General features: G+C 36.7%; 4 protein-coding genes across 8 annotated transcripts in view; all 4 read right to left on the bottom strand.

Moving 5' to 3' along the window:
• Window positions 1-4752, bottom strand: part of LOC140957962 (uncharacterized) — a 6092-nt gene extending 1340 nt beyond the window's left edge. The window contains exon 1 of the mRNA XM_073415377.1: window positions 3628-4752. Coding sequence (XP_073271478.1) covers window positions 3628-4528 — 901 coding nt within the window. The 5' untranslated portion in view covers window positions 4529-4752. The remainder of the gene's footprint in view (window positions 1-3627) is intronic.
• The window catches only part of LOC140971100 (cation-dependent phenylpropanoid and flavonoid 8-O-methyltransferase 1-like), a 46937-nt gene that overhangs the window by 12527 nt on the left and 12530 nt on the right, over window positions 1-21880 (bottom strand). The gene's annotated exons all lie outside the window — the stretch shown is intronic.
• On the bottom strand, window positions 6645-10372 carry LOC140971090 (uncharacterized). 2 transcript variants are annotated; one of them, XM_073433166.1, is made up of 3 exons: window positions 7540-10372; window positions 7045-7465; window positions 6645-6934 (listed from the first exon to the last, which is right to left on the bottom strand). In XM_073433166.1, exons 1-3 carry the CDS (start codon window positions 10223-10225, stop codon window positions 6874-6876), a joined length of 3168 nt encoding a protein of 1055 aa, XP_073289267.1. In that variant the 5' UTR covers window positions 10226-10372; the 3' UTR covers window positions 6645-6873. The 2 variants fall into 2 exon arrangements, with proteins under 2 accessions (XP_073289267.1, XP_073289266.1); XM_073433165.1 differs by having other exon boundaries at window positions 6645-6937; window positions 7540-10371.
• LOC140971087 (RNA polymerase II C-terminal domain phosphatase-like 2) lies at window positions 11995-21681 on the bottom strand. 4 transcript variants are annotated; one of them, XR_012174251.1, is made up of 17 exons: window positions 21220-21681; window positions 20060-20530; window positions 19633-19843; window positions 19180-19337; window positions 19033-19103; window positions 18799-18904; window positions 18638-18727; window positions 18345-18486; window positions 17951-18234; window positions 17807-17864; window positions 17017-17144; window positions 16880-16933; window positions 15558-15654; window positions 13621-13782; window positions 13449-13546; window positions 12726-12775; window positions 11995-12431 (listed from the first exon to the last, which is right to left on the bottom strand). XR_012174251.1 is itself a non-coding variant. In XM_073433156.1 (15 exons), exons 1-14 carry the CDS (start codon window positions 21505-21507, stop codon window positions 13628-13630), a joined length of 2313 nt encoding a protein of 770 aa, XP_073289257.1. In that variant the 5' UTR covers window positions 21508-21681; the 3' UTR covers window positions 13263-13546; window positions 13621-13627. The 4 variants fall into 4 exon arrangements, 2 of the variants coding, with proteins under 2 accessions (XP_073289257.1, XP_073289256.1); XR_012174250.1 differs by having other exon boundaries at window positions 11996-12431; window positions 13449-13782; XM_073433156.1 differs by lacking the exons at window positions 11995-12431; window positions 12726-12775 and having other exon boundaries at window positions 13263-13546.

Here is a 21880-nt window from a genome sequence, read left to right as displayed (position 1 = left end):
TCCCCATTCCAAGGATTTGCTTTGCAGCACCCAAATCCTTCAAAGAAAATTCCTTTGATAACTTTTTCTCGAGTTTATCAATCTGCTCCAGACAAGCTCCTGCTATCAACATATCATCTACATATATCAGTATTATGATATAATAACCATCAAGCTTCACATAACAACAGTGATCAGCCTGATATCTCAGAAAACCATCATTATTCATTACACCATCAAACTTCTTGTACCACTGTCTTGCTTGTTTGAGACCATACAAGCTCTTCTGAAGTTTGCACACCATTTTCTCTTTTCCTCGTACTTCAAATCCCTGTGATTGATTCATTTCTTCACCTAGCTTTCCATGAAGAAACCTCGTCTTTACATCTAACTGTTCCAGATGTAAATCTTCTTTTACCATCAATCCAAGTACAGTCCTGATAGTAGTTAACTTTACCACCAGAGAGAAAATATCAGTGTAACCAATTCCTTCCCGTTGTTGGAAGCCTTTTACAACAAGTCTTGTCTTGTACCGCTTGCTACCATCATGCTCTTCTTTTAACCGGTACACCCACTTGTTATGTAACGCCTTTTTGCCTTGCGGAAGTTCTGTCAACTCCCACGTCTGATTGGATGACAGTGAATCCATCTCATCTTCCATGGCCAACTCCCACTTGGTTGAATCATCATTTTGCATTGCCTCTTCATAAGTCTCCGGTTCACCTTTGTCTGTCAGCAAAATATAGTGAAGTGCAGGGGAGTATCTATCAGGTGGTCTAATGGTTCTCAAAGATCTCCTGAGTTCAATCACCGGAGTTTGTGGGTCATCATCTTGTGCAGTTTCTTCTTCATCTTCCTGGTTACTGGTTTTCGATTCATTCACAGGAATGTTTGTCAATGGCACTTCATCAGTCTTCTCGACTTCAGGACATTCATCTCCAGCTCCAATGTCTGACTTGTCCTTGTACAGAAGTTTCTCATTAAAGATTACATCCCTGCTCCGAATGATCTTCCGATTTTGGTCATCCCAGAAACGATAACCAAACTCATTATCTCCATAACCAATAAAGAAGCATTTCTTTGATTTCGGATCAAGTTTTGTTCTGCTTGCTGAATCAATATGAACATAGGATAGACATCCAAACACTTTCAAGAAAGAAAGGTTTACTTCTTTGCCGCTCCAAACCTCTTCGGGTATTTTGTAGTCCAGTGGTACCGAAGGTCCTCTGTTGATCAGATATGCTGCAGTGTTAACAGCATCAGCCCAGAATGATTTTGGCAATCCAGAATGCAATCTCATGCTCCTTGCGCGTTCATTCAAGGTCCTGTTCATCCTTTCAGCTACACCATTCTGTTGAGGTGTACCAGGAATGGTTTTCTCCATCTTGATCCCGTTCTGTGCACAATATTTCTTGAACTCATCATCTTCATATTCTCCACCATTGTCAGACCGTAAGCACTTCACCTTCAAGTTGGTCTCATTTTCCACCATGGCTTTCCACCTTTTAAAGGTCTCGTAAACATCAGATTTATTTTTCAGAAAATAAACCCAAACTTTTCTACTCGAATCGTCAATGAATGTGACATAGTATCTCGAGCCTCCAAGGGATGTCACAGGAGATGGTCCCCATACATCAGTATGAACCAGCTCCAACTTTGCTGCTTTCGGTTCTCTACCGCCTTTTGAAAAGCTCACCTTCTTCTGCTTTCCAAAGATACAGCTTTCACATAGTTGGTGTTCAACAGTCTTTAATTCTGGTAGCTTTCCTTTTGACACCAACATCTTCATTCCCTTCTCACTCATGTGTCCAAGTCTATAATGCCATAGACTTGAATTGGCTCCAGCATCCACAGCTGCTAATGTGTCTCTGCAACTGGAAGTCATATACAATGTTCCAGTTTTCTTTCCTCGAGCAACAATCATGGCTCCTTTGTTCACTTTCCAGGAACCATCACCGAAGGTCACATTGTGGCCTTCATCATCGAGCTGTCCCACCGAGATCAGATTGCGTGTCAAATTTGGTACATGTCTGACTTTGTTGATTTTCCAGACAGATCCATTTGACATCTTCATCCGTACATCACCCATACCAACAATTTCCAAGGGTTTTCCATCAGCCAGGAAAACTTTTCCGTAATCGCCAGCGATGTAATTATCAAATACATCGCGATCACCAGTGGTATGAAACGAAGCTCCCGAGTCCATAACCCAAGAATCAACAGGGCTTTCCATGGATAATAGCAGAGCATCATGTACTTCATCAGTGACAGCATTGGCATTATTTTTCATTGATCTGCAGTTCTTTTTCAGGTGACCAGTCTCACCACAGCTCCAGCACTTCATATTCTTTTCAGAGATGTTTTTGTCTTTTCCATTTCTTGACTTGGATCTACCGCGCCATCGGTTGGAACTCCTTTCACCACTCCTGCCTCTTCCTCTGTTATCAAGATTTAGAGCAGATCTCGATGATGTTGCTTCACCCGAGTCTTTCCTGCGAACTTCTTCAGCTAGGATTTGATCTCTAACATCATTGAGTTGTAGTTTTCCTTTTCCAACAGAGTTGCTAACCGCTGCCCGCATCGGTTCCCAAGTTTCTGGTAAAGACGCCAGAAGAATAAGTGCACGAATCTCATCATCAAATTTGATGTCCACCGATGTCAGCTGAGAGACAATCGTGTTGAATTCATTTATGTGTTTTGCCACCGAAGCACCTTCTCCCATCTTCAAGTTGAATAACTTCTTCATGAGATGTACTTTGTTGTTTGCTGATGGCTTCTCGTACATGTCTGACAGAATGGTCATCATCTCCTCCGTGGTTTTGGCCTCCGCCACGTTATGCGCCACGTTCTTTGTTAGGGTCAATCGTATGACACCTAAAACCTGTCGGTCAAGGAGCTCCCAATCATCATCCTCCATCTTTTCCGGTTTCTTTCCTGATAGAGGTTGATGGAGCTTCTTACTGTACAGATAATCTCTTATCTGTAACCGCCAGAACGAAAAATCTGTTCCATCGAACTTGTTGATTCCTGGTCCCGATCCATCATCTCCGGCCATCACTTCTCTAGCCTTAGCAAAAAATCTAAAAAATCTTTTCTGATGTGGAAGATCAGACAAAGCTGCAACCACAGAGCATACTCAGAATTCTTAAGAATTTTCACAACAAGGCTCTGATACCAGTTGTTGGGGAATTACACCCCCGAAACGATGCCGACCACGATGATAATAGTACCCAAAAACTTGCGGAATAAAATAACCAACAAGAACACAAAGATTTACGTGGTTCACCCAATATAGGCTACGTCCACGGAGCACTGCAACTTTTATAACCGGAAGAAATATTACAACAAGTGTATACACCAATACACTCAATATTTCTCACACTCCCAACCCGAGTATACCGAGAAAATAATTTCTCTAACTCACACAAGAGAATTCCCGCACTCAAGAAAAAAATACACTCTTTTTTTCTATGCACTATCTATTTATCAAAGCTAAAAAGCTTTTGATTTTGGGATACAATAACTGAAGGAATTGAGCTCTATTTATAACTAATTCCCTCGTCCAATTTTTAAAATCAATCGATGTGGGAAAAGATTTTATTATTATTTTATTTAATGTGGGTCCCACCACATTAAATAAAATCTTACCTAACACCAAATATGGCCCATTGTGACCCCATCGATTCCCATCGAAGGTTGATGCAAATTCCTCCATAAACTTGTGCACAAGAGGATGCTTCCTGTTGAAAACAAGAACCGCGTTATTCAATCTTGTCCAGTTTCCCTTGATATCGACACTTTGAGCTCCGATTACATTCTTCAACACTGAAAAATCTCTCAAGATTACAAAATCAGTGTCCAAGTAAACCCCTCCATATTTGTATAGAGCAGCAAGTCTCATCAGATTGGACAGATTTTGAGCTAGAGGGATCTGCCCCGGATCCCTGCTCCCATTCCTGATTTCTTTGAGCCATGTTTCAGCAGGAGTCTTCTTGAATAGACCCCACAGGTCCGGAGTCACGGCCAGAACCCGAAAACCGCACCCGATCAACGGCTCAAGAATTTTGTCTCCATAAACTGTATCCATACTTTTTGACATTATGATCAAACAGCTTTGGGGATTGGTTTGGAACAAGGTCTCGAGCCCGAAAAACTCCCGCTCTCGATACGAATCCGCCGGGCCGATCCATGTCATGAAGAACTTGACTTTGCATTCATTTCTGCGGAAGAATTCCTTAACCCTCAAATCAAACTTCGTTGATAAATCAGATGATTCAAACAATTCCGATTCCTCCACATGTTTGAACTTACTTTCTGGACGAACAAACTTTTCATCAGTTTCTGTAAAAATTTCATCTGTTAATGACTTGACTTTGATCTCTTCTGCTGAAATCTGAGTCTGCAACTGATGATGATCACTGCTTCCATTATATATAATTGTGTCGGCGAAAAGTAAAGCCAGAATTATCAAAACAAAAGTGAAGGTGGAGAATATGCTCGATTTCAGGAAAATAATTCTCAAAGAATCAAACATATCTTTCATCCCCATAAAAATTAAAGAAAGTCCAAACTACATAATGTAATGGGATTTTAAGAACTCAAGTGAGGATTTTCATGGCGGCAGATGCGGAATAATTGAGCAGATAAAGATTAACATACAAAAAAGATAATATTGCATGAAAGGGTATGATATTTGAGTGTGATTCTTTGGGTTAGGATCAGATTAAGCAGTTGAATTTATGAAGATTTTTAGCTGACACCCGCATAAAAAAATGGCTGATTCATATCATAAAAATTACTTATATTTGCATATATTATCAATATCAGAGATAAAAAAATCTGTGGATCTTTTATTTTTTTTTAAAAAAGTTTTTTATTTAGTATATATATATTTTATTCAATTTAATGATTCTACAAAATATCTCGTGGGAAATCCAATTTATTTATTTATTTATTGAAATGCTAAACATGCATTTTATGCATGTATACTATTTTTTTTCTTTTATAAAAATTATTAGAGGAAGCTTTTAGCGATTTGTATTTGTAAATACCCCTCTCTATCCTTATCCAATCTTTTGAATTTGTAAAACTTCCAATACAATTCCCATTCTAATCTCTATTTTTTATATTAAAAATATATAACGACTTATCATTGATTTTCATCATTTTAAAATTAATTTGAAAATTATGCATACATGAATGTGTGAAATAATATTTTTCCTATGGAAAAGACTGCATTAAATAGGCCACTTAAGTCAAATGAACATGGAAACATTAATGTATAATGTACTTTAGCTAATAATACTTTAATGCACGTCTTAATTAAGATTTTTATTTATATTTGTCTAGTCGTGTGAACTTCGAAGTTTCATTAATTAGAGGATTACAATAGATTTTATTTAGATCAGTGCCCGATTCCCCAAGTAATTGAATAAAAATTAATTGTGATTATCTATACAATCTACATTTTGTTAATCCCAAGACACTTCATGAATTTGGCTTGAGGAATGATTATCGTCTACTTAAGTTTATTGACCAAAAAGATTAAGACTTTTTGTGTAAGCTGCTGATTAGAAATTTTCAACAACACGAAGGATCATTTAAACAAAGTAATGACATAGAATTTGAGATTTAAATATATGACATTTTCTCGACATTTATTTAACAAAAATGACTTATTCAGATAAAAAATATATATATATATATAATACTACCTATTGTAATGTTATTTTTATGGATGTACTTAACGAAGCAGGTTTGGTCTGGGTCTGATTCGGGTTAGAGCCATAAACCCGGTAAATATCATACATATTTTCAATTCTACTAACTGCAAAACAAAAAAGTTCAAAAATTAATACATTATCAAATTACATCATAATCATAACATTTTAATAATAAATTAGAAAAAAAATATATATAATTATTACAAGTTAAAGCCTAGGAATTTATATCTTCATTTTAAAAAGAAAATTAATTCAATATTAATGTAAATTATAAATATTTTTTTAAATATACATACAGGGTGGGTTCATTAAAAACCATCACCCGCCCCAGACCCACTTTTAAACCTGTTTACCGGGTCTAGTCCTGTCCCGAACAGGGCGGGTTTAATACATTGTCGATTTTAAATCCGACCTATTGTAATTCCTGTTTATTTTAATAAACAAGATTTATTTTTTAAAATTCAAACTTGTGTATCCATCAAACATATTGAATAGGATCAGATGAAGGCCAATGGATTCTCTTTGATTATATTTACAGAAAAAGATATATTCGAAATAAAATTTAAAAAATATATATTTTTAAAAAAACTTAAATAACATACCACAATTTTTAGTTCATTTAAATCAAAGAAAACGAGTTTTAATGATCAGTAGTACACTTCACTGTTAAAGTGGACCAAGATTATTAAAATCAATGATCCGTCTCACATCTTCATTAAATCATCGGAAAATCATAGAAATGTGGAGAACTTGATGTAATAATACATTTTCTTAAATCTCATAAATGGCATTTTTGCACGTTATAGCAGGACTTTAACTGCTGTGAAGATCCATTATGAATCATAAATTCTTGGAATATTGTGTTTTAATATAAACTTCGATAGTAATTACCTTGGAAATATAAATCTTAATTTTGCAGAATCAGTTAGATAAACCATCAAGAACGTAGAACAAATGTTTCTAAATTATGAAGGCTAAAAACAGATTGATCTGCCGGCCAATGATCATGTTCTTATTATGAAAACGAATGCCATTTGAAATGACAGGTACTTCATGCGATAGATCTTGGTTACGTATATTAGCAGCAAGCAGTCGGATCAAACTGCTTAGCAGAAGATGTAGTTTGAGTGATGCATGAAGTTCATACACGAACGATTAGGCGATGATCCCGTCATAAAACATTTTGCCAGTTGCTTGTGGCGGAACGGCTTGAAGAACCTCCAAATCTCAGGCTCCTGATACCAAACAGGCAAACAAAAGTCAGCGACAAAGGCTCGATCCCATTTCATGAATCGGAAAATGTTGTCGGATTTCACCGAAACAAGCAGTAGTGAAGTTTTACCCGCTTGAAGAGCACCCATTAATGATGCTGGATGCAAGAAGAATGTCTCGGATCAATTGCAGTTCCTTCACAGCATCAGCAATATCCATCCGTTGTGAAGGCGATTCCACCGAGCAAGCCACCCCAATCCTGATGATGGAGACCAAACACTCTAGCTCTTGATCTAGCTTTGCTTTTTCTGCGTTACTATCATAGTCTGTGGTGTTTCTCTCCTCTTCATCTTTTCCACTCGTTGGAGCTATCGCGGGCTCTAAAATGTCTTTCACTCTATCAGGAAACGCTGTCTTCGCGAAACTATGGAGGTTCATTCCCTTGTTAAAGGCATTATCCGTAGGTCTTTTACCAGTAAACAACTCTAGCAAAAGAATTCCAAAACTATAGACATCTCCTTCGGGTGTATACTTGCTGCCCATGCCATATTCTGTAAGATAAAACTATAGAACTAGTCGATTTTGAAGAAAGATTGGTAAGTACTAATTGGGATTTTAGCATTACCTGGTGCAACATAACCAATAGTTCCTCTAAGTCCAGCTGAACTGCTAGTTGGACGAGATTTGTTCGAGGCGTCTGAAATGAACTTTGCGAGGCCAAAATCTCCCACATGAGCCATCATCTTTTCGTCTAGAAGTATATTGCTCGGCTTCAGATCACAATGAACAATCTTTCCATGACAAGAATGATGCAGATAATCGAGAGCAGATGAAACATCTATGGCGATGTTTAGTCTCTCTCGCAGACTTAAAATCTTGATATTTCTGTTTTGCTCTGTTGGATTACCATGGAGCCAGCTCTCCAAACTTCCATTGGGCATAAACTCGTAAACTAATGCTTTAAATTCATGTCCTGAAAAATCCAACGTCGAACAGGAAGTATAGATCTTGACAAGATTTCGATGCCTGATGTTTCTTAAGGTTCTACATTCAGACATGAAGCTCCTCAAATTCCCGCGATTATTAAGATGAAATACTTTCACTGCAACAGGCATTTCATCCGGTTCGAGTATTCCTTTGTACACGATTCCAAAGCTGCCAGAACCAACCATATTTGCTGACGAAAATCCATCCGTGGCTTTATACAGAGACTCATAAGAAACTTTAGAGAACATTCTGAATTCTGACGAAAACTCAGGGGAAGTCTCTTGGTGTTTTTTCCTTGAACGACGTATAATGAGAAGAGAAAATATCAAAACCAGTGCCAGAAGCCCGGAAAGTAAAGGGATCATGAGCTCAAGACGTCTATGAAGCTTTCTTTTGTCAAACTTATTCTCTGGGCATGTGGCTAAGTGCAAATCTGGTATACCCCCACAAAGCTTATTATTGCCAATGACAGAGAATGAAGATGCATTTCTAAATATTCCTTCTGTTGGTATCTTACCCTCCAATTGGTTGAAAGACAGATTCAAATTCTTCAAAGAAAGACTTTGAAGAAATTCAGGAATTTGACCAGATAAGTGGTTGCATGAAAGATTCAAATACTCTAGACCTCTCAGAGAACTAAAAGAAGATGGAATAGGACCCTGAAACGAATTTCCGGCCATGTTAAGGCGTTCCAAAGACACGCAACCACCAATACTACTAGGAATTTCACCAGATAACTCGTTTTCAGAAACATCCAAATATTCAAGATTTTTCAATCCTCCCACTTGAGAGGGCAACAAGCCGGATAATTGGTTGTGAGCTAGATTCAGTGACAATGTTAGAGAGGAAAGACTCATCACATTTCCTGGTATGGCGCCACTCAGTTCATTGTGAGACAGGTCCAGCTGTTGTAAATATTGAAAATTTCCAAAACTTATAGGAATGCTTTGGTTTAAGTGATTTTTTTCGAGATGGAGCGAGTACAATTGACTTAGCTTAGACACTGATGGAGGAATGCATCCTAAAAGCTCGTTTTCCGACAAATCCATCAACTGAAGCTTAGAAAGATTACCCAAAGCAGTAGGAATTGTACCTGTGAATCTATTCTTTTGTAACTGTATTTCGGTCAAGTTAACCAAGTTCTCAAATCCCACACTTAGTCCACCTGATAGTTTATTGCCTCCCAATCTTAACGACACAAGATTAGTTGATAAGTTCCCAACAGAATAAGGTAATGTACCTTCGAACTGGCAGTCACTCAAATCAAGCATTTTTAATTGTTTACAATTAGCTAGAGAATCCAAGAACTGTAAATCACCAGCTTCCCCTATCCCTAGAGGATTAGAAGCAAAAACCAGCCACCATAGATTAGGCAAACCTCCAAAATCAATAGAAATTTTCCCAGTAAAACTACTGCCAGTAACATCGAATTCAACAAGATTTGAAGCATTTGATAACGAATAAGGCAGCGGCCCGGTTAGCAAATTATGACCAAGATTCAGTACTTGCAAGTTAGGAAGATTATATCCCAAGTCTAACGGCAGAATCCCTTCAAGCTGATTATAAGGAACAGATAGTGTTACAAGCGACGAAAGGTTGAAAATTTCTACAGGAATCATGCCATCGAACCGATTCACACCCAATCCAAGAAAACTCAAGGTCTTTAACTTGCCAAGAACAGCAGGAATGGAACCTTGAAAATTATTAGCAGCAAACGAAAGAGACCTGATCGAAGAAAGATTACCAAATCTTTCAGGGATTTCTCCTGTAAAGTTATTGAAATGAAGCTGAAATCTTTGAAGATTCTGCAGTGTTCCAAGCTGAGCAGGTACATTTCCAGTTAACTTATTCCAGCCTAACCTGAGAAGCTCCAGACTAGAGCAACCCGAAAGATTAGCCGGTATCTCCCCCGAAAAAGAATTATTAGTTAAATTCAAATGCCTGAGGCGAGACAAACCACCAATCTCAGGTGGGATTTCCCCATGGAAATTGTTGAGTTCAAGATTAATGCCAGCGAGGAATGTAAGGTTACCCACGTAAGGTGACAGGGTACCTACTAACTCAAGTGAAGCCAAATTCAGGGTGACGATTCTTTGGTGCAAACTTCCACAAATGACACCATCCCACTTGCAAAAATGCACTGAACCATTCCAAGATGTCAAGATTTTGTACGGGTCGTGGGTTATTTCTGCTTTAATGGCGAGTAATGCAAGTCTATCTGTTTCATTGCTTCTTCCCTGCGTTACAGAGGTTGAAGATAGTGCAGTGAAGAAGAAGAGGAAGAAATAGAAAATGGTTAAAAATTTAAACGGCATTGAAGCCATGAAATGGAGATAAAGAAAATGGCTATGGCCGCTTAATTGTGCTTAGATGAAGTGAAGATGATTACAGTTCTATATATACAGAGATAAAGATTCTTCCTCAAAAGTTCGATAATGACTCCAGTAGACTTTGGCACTTGGCCATTTGCGTGATTTCGAACTTTTCACGCTTGAGCATAGGCCTTTTTAATTGGGGAAGTTAATACATCCATAATATTTCTAGAAAGTACAATTTTTTTTAGTTCATTAACATGTTAAGCAACTCTGAATCTTGGACCTCTAATGATTTAATAATAAATGAATGTTCGTTTGATTAAAAAGATTAATTCAATCTCAAGATTAATTCTTTACGTTTGGAGTATAATTTAAGTGGAAATATATAGATCATGTGTTGCATGAAGAAAATAGAGTGTGCTAAAAAAAAGGATAAAGCTATATTCTTGGAAATTAAGCAGGTGCCTTAGTTTACCTCCAACTAATCCTTGGAGATGAGGATCTTGCTTCGGGTTCATCCAAATCAACAACTTGTTATTTTCAAGTTCAAATTCTATCTTCCAATACGCTGAGTGGGTTAGAATTGATGCTCTTATTATCCTCCTAATGTCTGCACAATTTTGTTATCATATAGTTTCTTATGTAATGAAATTTTATTTGAATACTTTGACATCACTCCGTTATTTGGATATTCAGACAGATATATAGTATGTACGGGTTATTTATGAATTTCTAAGGAAATTTTAAGTTACTCTTAAGGTATTGTCCGATGATGCATTTAAGTAAATTGAATATTTTATCAATATATATAAGGTCTAATAAAAAATTAATGTATCTTACATATATTCATAAATTTTACCTTCGATGCATAGAATAATATCTCAACAACATTACCCACATTTTCGAGAGAAATGAGCTCCATTGCCTCCACTTCAGAGCACAGCAAGTCGTTTTTATTTTTCAATGTCGTCCCTAAAGACCTTTGGAAAAATGAAGTCAATGGTCTCCGAAATGTAAGATTTTGACCTCATTGATTTGTTACGGTTACATCAATGCAAACACACACATATATATAACACATTTAAAACTTAGAATTTTTTTAAAGTTAGAATTATATATTTTTTGGGTACATGGCATTTGTTCATATCACATCGTTATCAATGTCAATGCTTTATCAAATTCACATGCGTACATAGTTGAATTTTATGGTTTGGACCATAAAATAAGTCTCAATGTCAATGGGATTTGCAATCAATTGATTCGCTTTTTCGAAAACTTTGTTGGCACTTTTCTCCGCAATTCCATTTCCCCATCTTTCTTAGAAACACGTTACAGAATATACATGGGGATTTGCATGGTGGTTGAACGAGAAACTCTAGTCTTTTTTGAATTTAAATCAAATTTCAGGGGGGAAGTAATTTTTAATGTATTTTTTTATTTCGATTGATCAGGTAGTTATGCTATTTTGATTTTGAAAAATTATTTTGGAAGAGGTTTCATGAATTTGAGTCTTGAAAGTTGGGTTACCAAATGTTTAACCATAATTCGACTTCACGGAGATCCAACGCCCAGAACGGACAACATATTTCCCATACCTCAAACCATAAACGGACCACATCATTTTTTCAGATGAGACAATGAATTAAGCTAGGAGCCCACTTGAGAAAACAGATATAAGCGTTAATGACCATTGGATCTACTTTTGAGAATCACGGTAATGTCAATTGGGCTCGTCTTTTGAAGTAATAAATCGATCCATACCAATCGGTCAATTTAAAAGATACAGACAAAGAACCAATACAATAATAGCAACATTTCACATTTTCTTGCAGACCACACACAGGTCACTGACAGTATCGTGCAGGTACCTTGCAACTGGTGTGGGACCAGTAATAGGTTAACAAGAAAAGTTTTCCGAAATGTACATTTGGTTTTCCAAAAGCTATAAAATCATACTGTTAATCAAAATTCTTGATTATGGTAATAAGACTGGAAAAAGAGGCATCCGGGTAAAACGACGCCTATATATACAAAACTTGAACAATCTTGTCAAGACTCGAGAGAACAAATTTCCTATGTCTGATTGCACAAAATGTTTGCTCGGCATTTTGAGACATTAGTTATATTCTTTAGCAAAGTTCATTCTCGGGATACCACCAAGAGCGAGGTCGGTTGAACGTCATTTTGAGCGCTTGTTTTGATGGGATGTGAGAGCCTAAAATACAACACAATAGAAAAATAAAAAAAATCATAGCTCGTTAACATAAGGAAGATCCTAGGTATCCATGCCTGTTAATGAGTAGAAAAATCACTCATCAAAGTGCAACAAATTGAATAACTTCTCGGCATCTACAACTCTGATGGTGTTCCACCAATAAACAGAAGCAGGGGCATAAATTTTCTTACAAGACACACTTGCTATGTTTAAATTTGAAATACCTGTGTGCCCTCGATCATTTCGCACCCAATTACAATAAAAAACACAAACAAGCTAAAAGTAATATTTTACCTGGTAGAGTGGATATGCTTTTGTGCTTGATGATTTACCAGAACGGTAACCTGTCATATTTTTGGACGAAACTAGTGACTATTCAGCACATCTGAGAGGACAACGTTAGTGAAAGCCCTTGGTGGATAACAATTAGGTTGACGTTTCCACATGATCAACAATAAATATGTCCCAATAAGAATATTCATTCATGCCCAGACAGATAAATCATTCGTATAGAAAGTGATGTTATCCCATTACTGGATGTGATAGAATAGTCTCACAAGGAACAACAAAGTTGATGTTAAATTCCTATTGTAAGGATCAAATAAAAATAGATTTATTTGAAATAAATAGATCTTTGACATCGAACGAAGATATGCATAAACCCAGAGACTGCTTATATTGGGTCCAAAAAAATAAGGGCTATCGAGACTGTAAAACTGCCAAATTCCATTTTTGAAACAATTGGGGACCACAGAAAAATAGATAACGCTGCCTTCCAGAAAGTAAAAGTTCATACAAAAAATAAGGAAAAAGAAGAGAAATTTGTAGTCCTTGACCATCAATAAAAAGCATTGATTGGATATAATTGATTCAATCTGATGTACAAAAAGATCACATGTAGAAGAAGTTTGCAGCTGAGGCAAAAAATTATGACAATTATGATTCTTGGGAGTTAAAACCCAACGGATATTCTGGAATTGTGGTTTGAAACAAGCTGGGATCCATCAAATTTCTCACCTCCAAAAATGAAGCAGATTCCACCCTGCACTGTTTCGGCTCTCTAATCTGGTGAAAGATGTCAAGATCTCACTGACCGCATCTTGATGCCACACAACCTTATCAAAGAATCCCAAATGTATTCAAGTAATCACTGAATCAAATGGTGGGAAGCATAGTCGAAATTTTCCACCTCTGAATTACTTTACTTGGGGAAAACCATTCTTCAAGGATTGTTGTTCTGATACAGGCTTCACAGTGTCCCACAGAAACCCATTTTCCCTCTCAAGTACATTTCCATCGCAAACATTATCCAGAGATCTAGAATGAGGTGAAATATAAGCTACATAATGATCTGCATTAAAATGTGTACAAAATCAGTGTTACCCCTCATGGACAACATGAACAATAAAAGCAACTATTTGAGAAAATCATTATCTACAATCAAGAGCACATCAGAGACAATTAACAATATGTTGCATGTCAATAATCTGAAAAGGACTGATGCATATAAACACAAAATTAATTAACAGATCCTGATAAAAAAAAAACAAATTAACAGATCCATCTCAAAATGACAAATCTTCTTTGCACTAGACAGTTTAAATGTTATACACTAGAATTTTAATCGACTCCCTGAATTTATGTTATTTTAACATGCGTAAATTTACATAGAAAACATACATAAAGTAATTGATTATGGTAGACCATGTATCATTGCTACCGTTCATCTGTTGAAACTCTTTAGGAAAACAAGTAGGGAAATAGATCAAGAAAAAAGTGTCAGATACTTCTTCATCCGTTCATCTGTTGAAACTCTTTAGGAAAACAAGTAGGGAAATAGATCAAGAAAAAAGTGTCAGATAATTCTTCATAACATAGTTTTAGAAGCATAATAACACAATCACCAAATGATTATAAGGCCAATCACGTGACTCAACTGTTCTAAGGAACAAAATTCAAAATACAGTTTCATTTGGACTCGAGAAATATAATCGATGATGTGATCTACTATACAAACTACCAACAAAAATCCTTCCATATCTCACATGCACTATTCCCTCCTGAAGATAGTTGTGACGAAAACTTTCATTCTTATCAGCAGCCTATTCAATAAAACAGTGGAATTAAACCCACCGAGCGTATATTTATGAATGTCAATGGCACTGAACCCACTGAAAGTAAATTTATGAATGTCAGTAGAATTGAATACACTGAAATTCAACTTATGAATAGCGGACAATTTTGGAATATCATTTTCTGCACAATTGGAAATAAAAAAGCAAAAGGGATAAATCGGTTTGGTTTTAGGTTTTTTTGGAGGAAGTTTATTCTGGGGAGGATAAAAATATTATTAGGGAAACAAAATATATGTCTGACATTAGAGAAATAATATTAACTCGTGTTATACATGTAAACAATTATTGCAGATAATTATTTTAAAACTAAGTAGCATATTTTGTTTCAAACACAATATAAAAATACAGTATTTGGGCAAACAATAACAATTTCTAGTTAAAAAGTCATGATAGAGTTGGATTGTTTTCATTCGCGGGATTAAAATTGTTTCCGAAGATGAAAACAAACAGTCCCGAAAGACAACACTTCAAAAACAGGTAGAAAAATCAACATATTATATACTAGATATGCCAATTCTAGCACATTAATGTGTCCCAAGAATCATATCCATAGGGCCACTCCAAAAACAGGTAGGAAAATCAACAGATTATATACTAGATATGCCAATTCTAGCACATTAATGCGTCCCCAAGAATCATACCCATAGGGCCATAGAAAATCATTACGAGACCCCTGGTTGCGTTAACTCGAAAATTAACCATGTAAATATAGATATAACTAGATAAATCTGGATTTACAAGAAAATTACGAATAGCATAACTCTAACCCTCTTCTAGCATTTTCTATATAAAAAAAACCCACCAGATATGCTGATGCATTCTCCAATGGAGAATAACACAGAGATATGGAAGTTAGACAAATAATTTTTTAATGATAAAGATCAAATAAAAACTATATCTAGGCTCTGAACTAGTGGATGGTATTGACAATTCCGTTACTTTTAAATTATGGTATGGAGTAATTGAGTAAATCACTGAAAAGGGGTCATACCAGCCAAGCTCCGAAGGGCATTCTCCGCAGCCTGTTGCTGGGCATCTCTCCTTGTCCTGCCCATCCCAACGCCAATTTTTTCACCAGTAAAGAAAACCTACACATTGAGACAACTGAGCTTCGAATCTCAAAGAAGCACAACGGTGGTCATAAAAGAATTAGAGAGTGTTAGTTCCTCATATATTAATATCCCACATGTAGAAGGGTGGTTTTAGCATCAATCACAAAATAAGGTGATTCTACCGGTAAAACATCAGCCATTCATGTCGAAAATATCAGAAAAATAACAGCTTAAGTACCAGATGGCTAGATTGGAATCCACAAATAGAGACTCTAATCACTTCGAGTTATCATTCACATAGTTGCGCCGTAATAGAACTCGGTCTAATCACTAAAGTTTTTATCGCTCCGATATGTATCATAAAAGATAATCGAGCTTGGATTTGTCACTTTCAGAAGCTTTCTAAATGAGCTTAAAGCGTACAATTTCATTCATTTTATCAATACAAATCAGATGGTGTTAGTTCCTCACACATCCCAAAAGTAGAAGGGAGGTTTTAGTATGGATTAGAGAAGGTGATTCTGTTCATGTAAAAAAATATCAGAAAAATAACAGCTTAAGCACCAGATGGCTAGGTTAAAATTAACAAAAAGAGACTCTATACACTTAAGACACTCTATACACTTAGATGTCTATAATAGAACTCAGTCAAATTACTAAAGTTTTTATTGCTACTACAAAAATTATACAAGCACAATCCAACGTGGACCAGTGACACCAATCACTTTCAGAAGTTCTCTAAATGAGCTTGGTACAATTTGACTCATTTTATCAATACTACAAGTCGTATGCCAATAAAATCATTCACCATTTTCAAATCTGACTAAGACTAGGTTCAAGCGCACTAACAAATACAAAATATGTGAAGATATAACTTAGCTACGTTCACTTGATTATGTATTCATTGCTGAATTCCACAAACATTGCTTGAGCCAACAATAATTGGAAAATCTCCAAACAGGGCAATGGTCGTAGCGTGGTGCAGAGACTATATGAAACAAAATGAACTAATTGACTTTGTCGCATTTCACAACCCCCAAAACTCTAAGGATATGCACATTAACTCACACAACGTAACTTCTGTAAGACACACACATAGACATCCTACATGAGAAAACACAAACTAATAGAAAAAAGAAGTTTGACAAAAATGTTTCATTGGTCAAGTTATATATTACAGACTCACGCATTTCAAACAGAGAACCCAGAAGACCCTATAAAAAGAATACCACTACATGATAATGAAAACCACAGTACTAACCTCAACTGAGAACTGCAAACTGTCGCTGGCACTGACAACAGGCCTGAATTCAACCTGAGCAACAAGGTGTACACGATGAGACTCGATGAAGGTAAGAGGAAAATTGAAATCATAACCTTGTTAAGAAAAGGATATACCTTTGACCTGCATTTCCTTCCAATCTCTTGAAGCACACAAATTGACAATGTTGGTAACATGTTTATAACATCATCATCTGTTTTAAGTCCTTTACTATAGGATGTCTGGTTTTGAGCTGCGCCAAAATCTACCAAGTACAGAAAACAATAGCACAGTTAGGAAAGAAAAAGGAGAGTTGCAACAAGTTATATATCGCATATGAGAGCTTTAAAAAGTAAAATCAAGGAAGATTTTCAAATCAAAACTTCTAACAATTTCATTAATAAATATTTCAATCAACAAAAATGGCAAATTTATTGGAATTTATTCTACTGATTTGATTGTTGTTTCAGTGAAAATTATGTTGCAGTTTGGCGAAACATGCACTCGTGAAAACTTATAGATGTGGTATACGAGTAGAATTCTGGCCATCTTCCTCACATACATTGACGTATTCCATCATACTGATTGAAAAAGATGGTTAAAAATGTTCTTTTTCATCGAAAAGATGAACAGATTATCATGCACTTTTGTACACTTATGCACCCATGTCCCATTAAATAGGAACACATAACAAAAATCAATCTTTTGGCATGAACTGCAGTAAAAAGATCTGTCTCGGCAAAATGACGCACTTGTGTTAAAAACCAGGCATTGAATCAAAGAAGCTGCTACTTCAAGTTCAAGCGCAGAGAGGTAGAGGCGTAGAGCTCATTTTATACTTCTCATTATAATCTAGGGGTAACAGAAAACGAATCGATTTTCCCCAAAGTAGAAACCATAAGTTAACCAAGGTTTAAATTGACACACCTGCAAGCTGCCTTGGTGGTAGAAGATTCTGTTTCTGAATATCATACCTCATCTTAGCCTGCAATCGATAAATTTCACTTATGTACATGCTTCTAAAGTACTTAATAGTAATCCAAAAAACAGAGTATAAAGAGTGTTTAGAACCTCTTCATTCTTTGATTGAGAAACATGCAACATTTCTGCATGAACAGAAGACAATGTGCTGTGACTGAGTGAGTTTTGATGACCTTGTTGCCTATCCGGTGGATCACATGGAATTATTCCTGGCACTTGGCCACTGACAGGCCCTCTGTTAGCATTTTCTCCGGTTAAACCTCCTTGGGGCGGTAGGAGGAGTTCCTGTCGAGGCAATTTAGGCAACAGAGGCTGTTCTGTGGAACCTGAATGCATATTCTCTCTTCGAAGTGGATCGCCAAGCAAACTAGGTTCTGGAATATAGTTGGTTTAGACCAAATTAAATTCTAATAAAAGTCACGGAAGGTATTTATCTCCTGTCTCCGTTTATCTATATTCAAAGATTTATATGAGAAAACCTTACTTTCAGCTGTTGATATTGCTCTCTCGGATGCCGAAGCAATAGCATTTGCAATAGATACAGAGGGGAGCTTGGAGCTTTCAGGCTTAAACTCAGTGATATTATCCATTGCATGAGAAACAGAATTTGTAGTATTTTTGTCATCCTGGTCAAAATTAGATAGAAGTGAACAATAATGACAAAAATCACAAATTTGTGAGAGGGGGAAGGCAAACTGAGTACCAAAATATCTTATGGTGCGTCGAAAAGAGATGAACAAAATTTCATAAAATTATTGATCAGGTATAAGAAACTACCAAATACTGCAAGTTTTGCGCAACTTCAGGTCCATTTATTCCTTCAGCAATCGGAACACTTGAACTTCCATTTGTTATAGGACCAGCATCCTACGAAATTACTCATGTGCATAAATAAAATATTTTCAGCTGTAGTTTGAGCAAGAGTTATATTTCTATACCTCGGACATCAAGTAGTTGCTCACATCTGGTGCGCAAGGTAAATTTACCACCTCATGCTCATAGAAAATGTCTGATATTCTTCGGGATAGATGTTCATCAAACTCCCTGATGTTTCAAAAAGGCCATGTTTCAAAGACTCCACGCACATCTAGAACAATACTAAAAGACCAGACAAGAAAATAACAATTTGTGTGTATGCCAAGGGTTATAATAAATAATGTGACCAAACTCACTTGAAAAAACCACCCCTAACATTGCAAGCAACATTTCTCGCTACACAAAGGACTGGAACAGCATTTGCAGTCTGCATATACATTATTTTCAAATATATAATATGGGCCAAGTGCTAGGCAGCCAAAATAAATTAGTAATAATGATACCTCAGCCTGTGGGGCATAGTATGGAGTAAATGCAGGAACTACATGAACACGAGGCTGATCCTTTTCTTCCCAAACCTTTAAACGATCGTCAATTACCATTGCCATCTTTGGATGACACTTGCCATCCTGGAAGACATTAAGCAAAGATTTCCTAGCCCCTTTAGGGATTTAGAAAAAATATGTATATGAGATTGAAGTCATCAAGATCAACTATAACATTCACAAGGAATAGCAACATTTGAAGGGGCTGGAACACAGTACTAATTTTTTAGAACTGCTTAATCCCAGAGTTAAAATAGCATAAATGTGTATCGGCAGACAAATTTTAGCTTTCAAATCTCAAAGATTTCGAACCCCTACATGTCTAATGACTAGTTAACCTAGTTCATAGGAACTTGTTTATGGAAGATAAAACTTAAGAGTTTGCCTCTTAAAAAAAAAAGTGGAGTTCACCTGATTTCACGCATACAACACGCTCGAGCACTTGTTTTGAGCTAATTAAGTGTGCTTCTGGATCAAGCAGCCTCCACATTTCCAATGCATAATCTCTTTCAGCCATGGTGCAAACATAAACTTCAAATCTCTTCCGGCCTTTCGCAGTCAAATAATTTTTCAAATCTAGCCAAGCAGGTCGTAACCTGACTAGCACACTAGTATCTCTATTCTGCATGCAAGAACATCCATCAAAAGAAGGCAAGTGAAATTGAAAACTGATTAAACCAGCCGATATTTTAAAAATAATGTAGCATTTGGTTTAACTAAATTCATTGAAAAACAAAATACCAACATTTGCAAAATATAATTAAAAAATCAAAGCTACAAAAGATGGATTATACAGATAGAAGAGCAAATTTAATGAGTACCAACAGTGCCTCCTAACCTCAGGATTAATACGTGTAAGAACAATACTTCTTTCAGGCAACCTTACAACAGGACGAACAACCCGTACATGTCCATCAGATAGCAGGGGCACCTCCTCCAGCTGGTATTTAAATAGTTTCCCACCATCCATAACATTGTCAGTCTCTGCATACTGCTTCAGCAATGCACGATCCTCAACATATCTCTTCATCTCAGCCGTCATCCCAGATTCCCGAATAGGGTCACCCTCACGTGCAATCCAGTCCATCAAAACTTCAATTCTATCCTCAAATGACTTCATTGTGTTGGCCACAATGAGAGTTTCATCAAGATCAAAGACAATTGCTAAACAGCGCATATTCAACATCCATAAACATGAATTGTACAAACCATAGGGCAACGAGTAGCACCAAAAACAAGGGAACTTCTTCTGCTTACTAGGCATTGCCACCAAATGAACTTCCTCATTACCAAGCAACACAACAGCAGTCTACACAAATCGGTCAAAAGTTACAATAATGAACTCATTCAAGCAAATTAATTATCAACAAGAAGATAAACAATGGCACATATTCCACTCTTCCTAAAAGCCAAATAAAGGCATGCACAAGTTTAAGCATTCCATCCATGGAAAAAAAACGCCGTTCCATGGTTCACAACTGTCGCAGAGCCTATTGTTCGCAACTGTCGCAGAGCCTATTGCTCCAGTTCCATGGACATTTCACGTAACGGTCAGCCATATTTTTAAAATAAAAAATTTTAAAAAAAATTGAACTTCGAAAATTATTTAATGAAAAACTCAAAAGAATTGGAAAATTTTGAAGAAGAAAAAAAAAGTTCCCCGTGACACCGTTATATAGGCCATTTATGATAGCAAAATAACGGCAGCCCTCGTTCCCGCTGCGAAACCGTTCAATGGCAAATTAGGCAAACAATCATCAACACATGCACAGAGCACATTTATTGATTGCATGAAACCAATTCGATTGTTCAAATAAAAGCAGCAGACCAAGCCTGATAAACTACAAATCTCAATATCATTCCTACCAGTTAAGAACCCATAAAACATATGGAATTCAATCAATTCATTCTTTAACCACTAAACAAGCCAATTACACATCAAGTTGAGACAACGCAAATTCACATCAGTTGAAATGAGAAAGTGGGCTGAATTAAAACCTTGAACTCGTAAAACATAGACGCGTGGAGATTGATCAATGGCGACTCATCAGCATTGGAACTCAGACTGGAATTAGCTCCAGGCTCGAGCTTGCACCGTATAGAAGAGGCCGAAATTGTCTGCAGAACGGCGAGTGGGTGGCATCTCTCACTGTTCGGAGAGATGTGGTGAATCCTTATCTCATTCTTGGCAAACTGGAAATTCACACCCTTCACCGGGACATTGTCCAGTTCCCCCAAAAACACGTCCCCGTGGTAAACCGATGATTTAAACCCTAATCGACTCATCGTTTTCCCAGAAACAAAAACAAAAAGACGCCGAAAAATGCAAGTTCTAAGAACAATTGGTGGAATTTACGACTAGAAAATCACTCCCCCGTAACTTTGCATGATCCAGGGCTCTCTCTCTCTAAACTACTGAGGACTCTCTCTCTCTAGAAAAACTCTCTCACACTCTCAACGAACAGCGATTCCAATCGAGGGGGTGGGAAGCCTTATATAGAAGTAGGGGGTGTGGAAGGTTACGCAAGCAGACTTCGTTTTTGGATAAAATTACGAATATACCAATACAGTTCTTCTGTCCGTACGGGGTATCTTTGGGCTAAAAATGATATAGAAAAGGAATTATTATTATTTTGTGGATTAAGTCGCAATTTAATGC

Source organism: Primulina huaijiensis, chromosome 2 (genome assembly GCF_012295235.1).
Source record: "Primulina huaijiensis isolate GDHJ02 chromosome 2, ASM1229523v2, whole genome shotgun sequence".
Lineage (NCBI taxonomy): Eukaryota > Viridiplantae > Streptophyta > Magnoliopsida > Lamiales > Gesneriaceae > Primulina > Primulina huaijiensis.
Note: the sequence above shows the minus strand (reverse complement) of the source record. Positions and strands in the feature narration are given on the sequence as shown.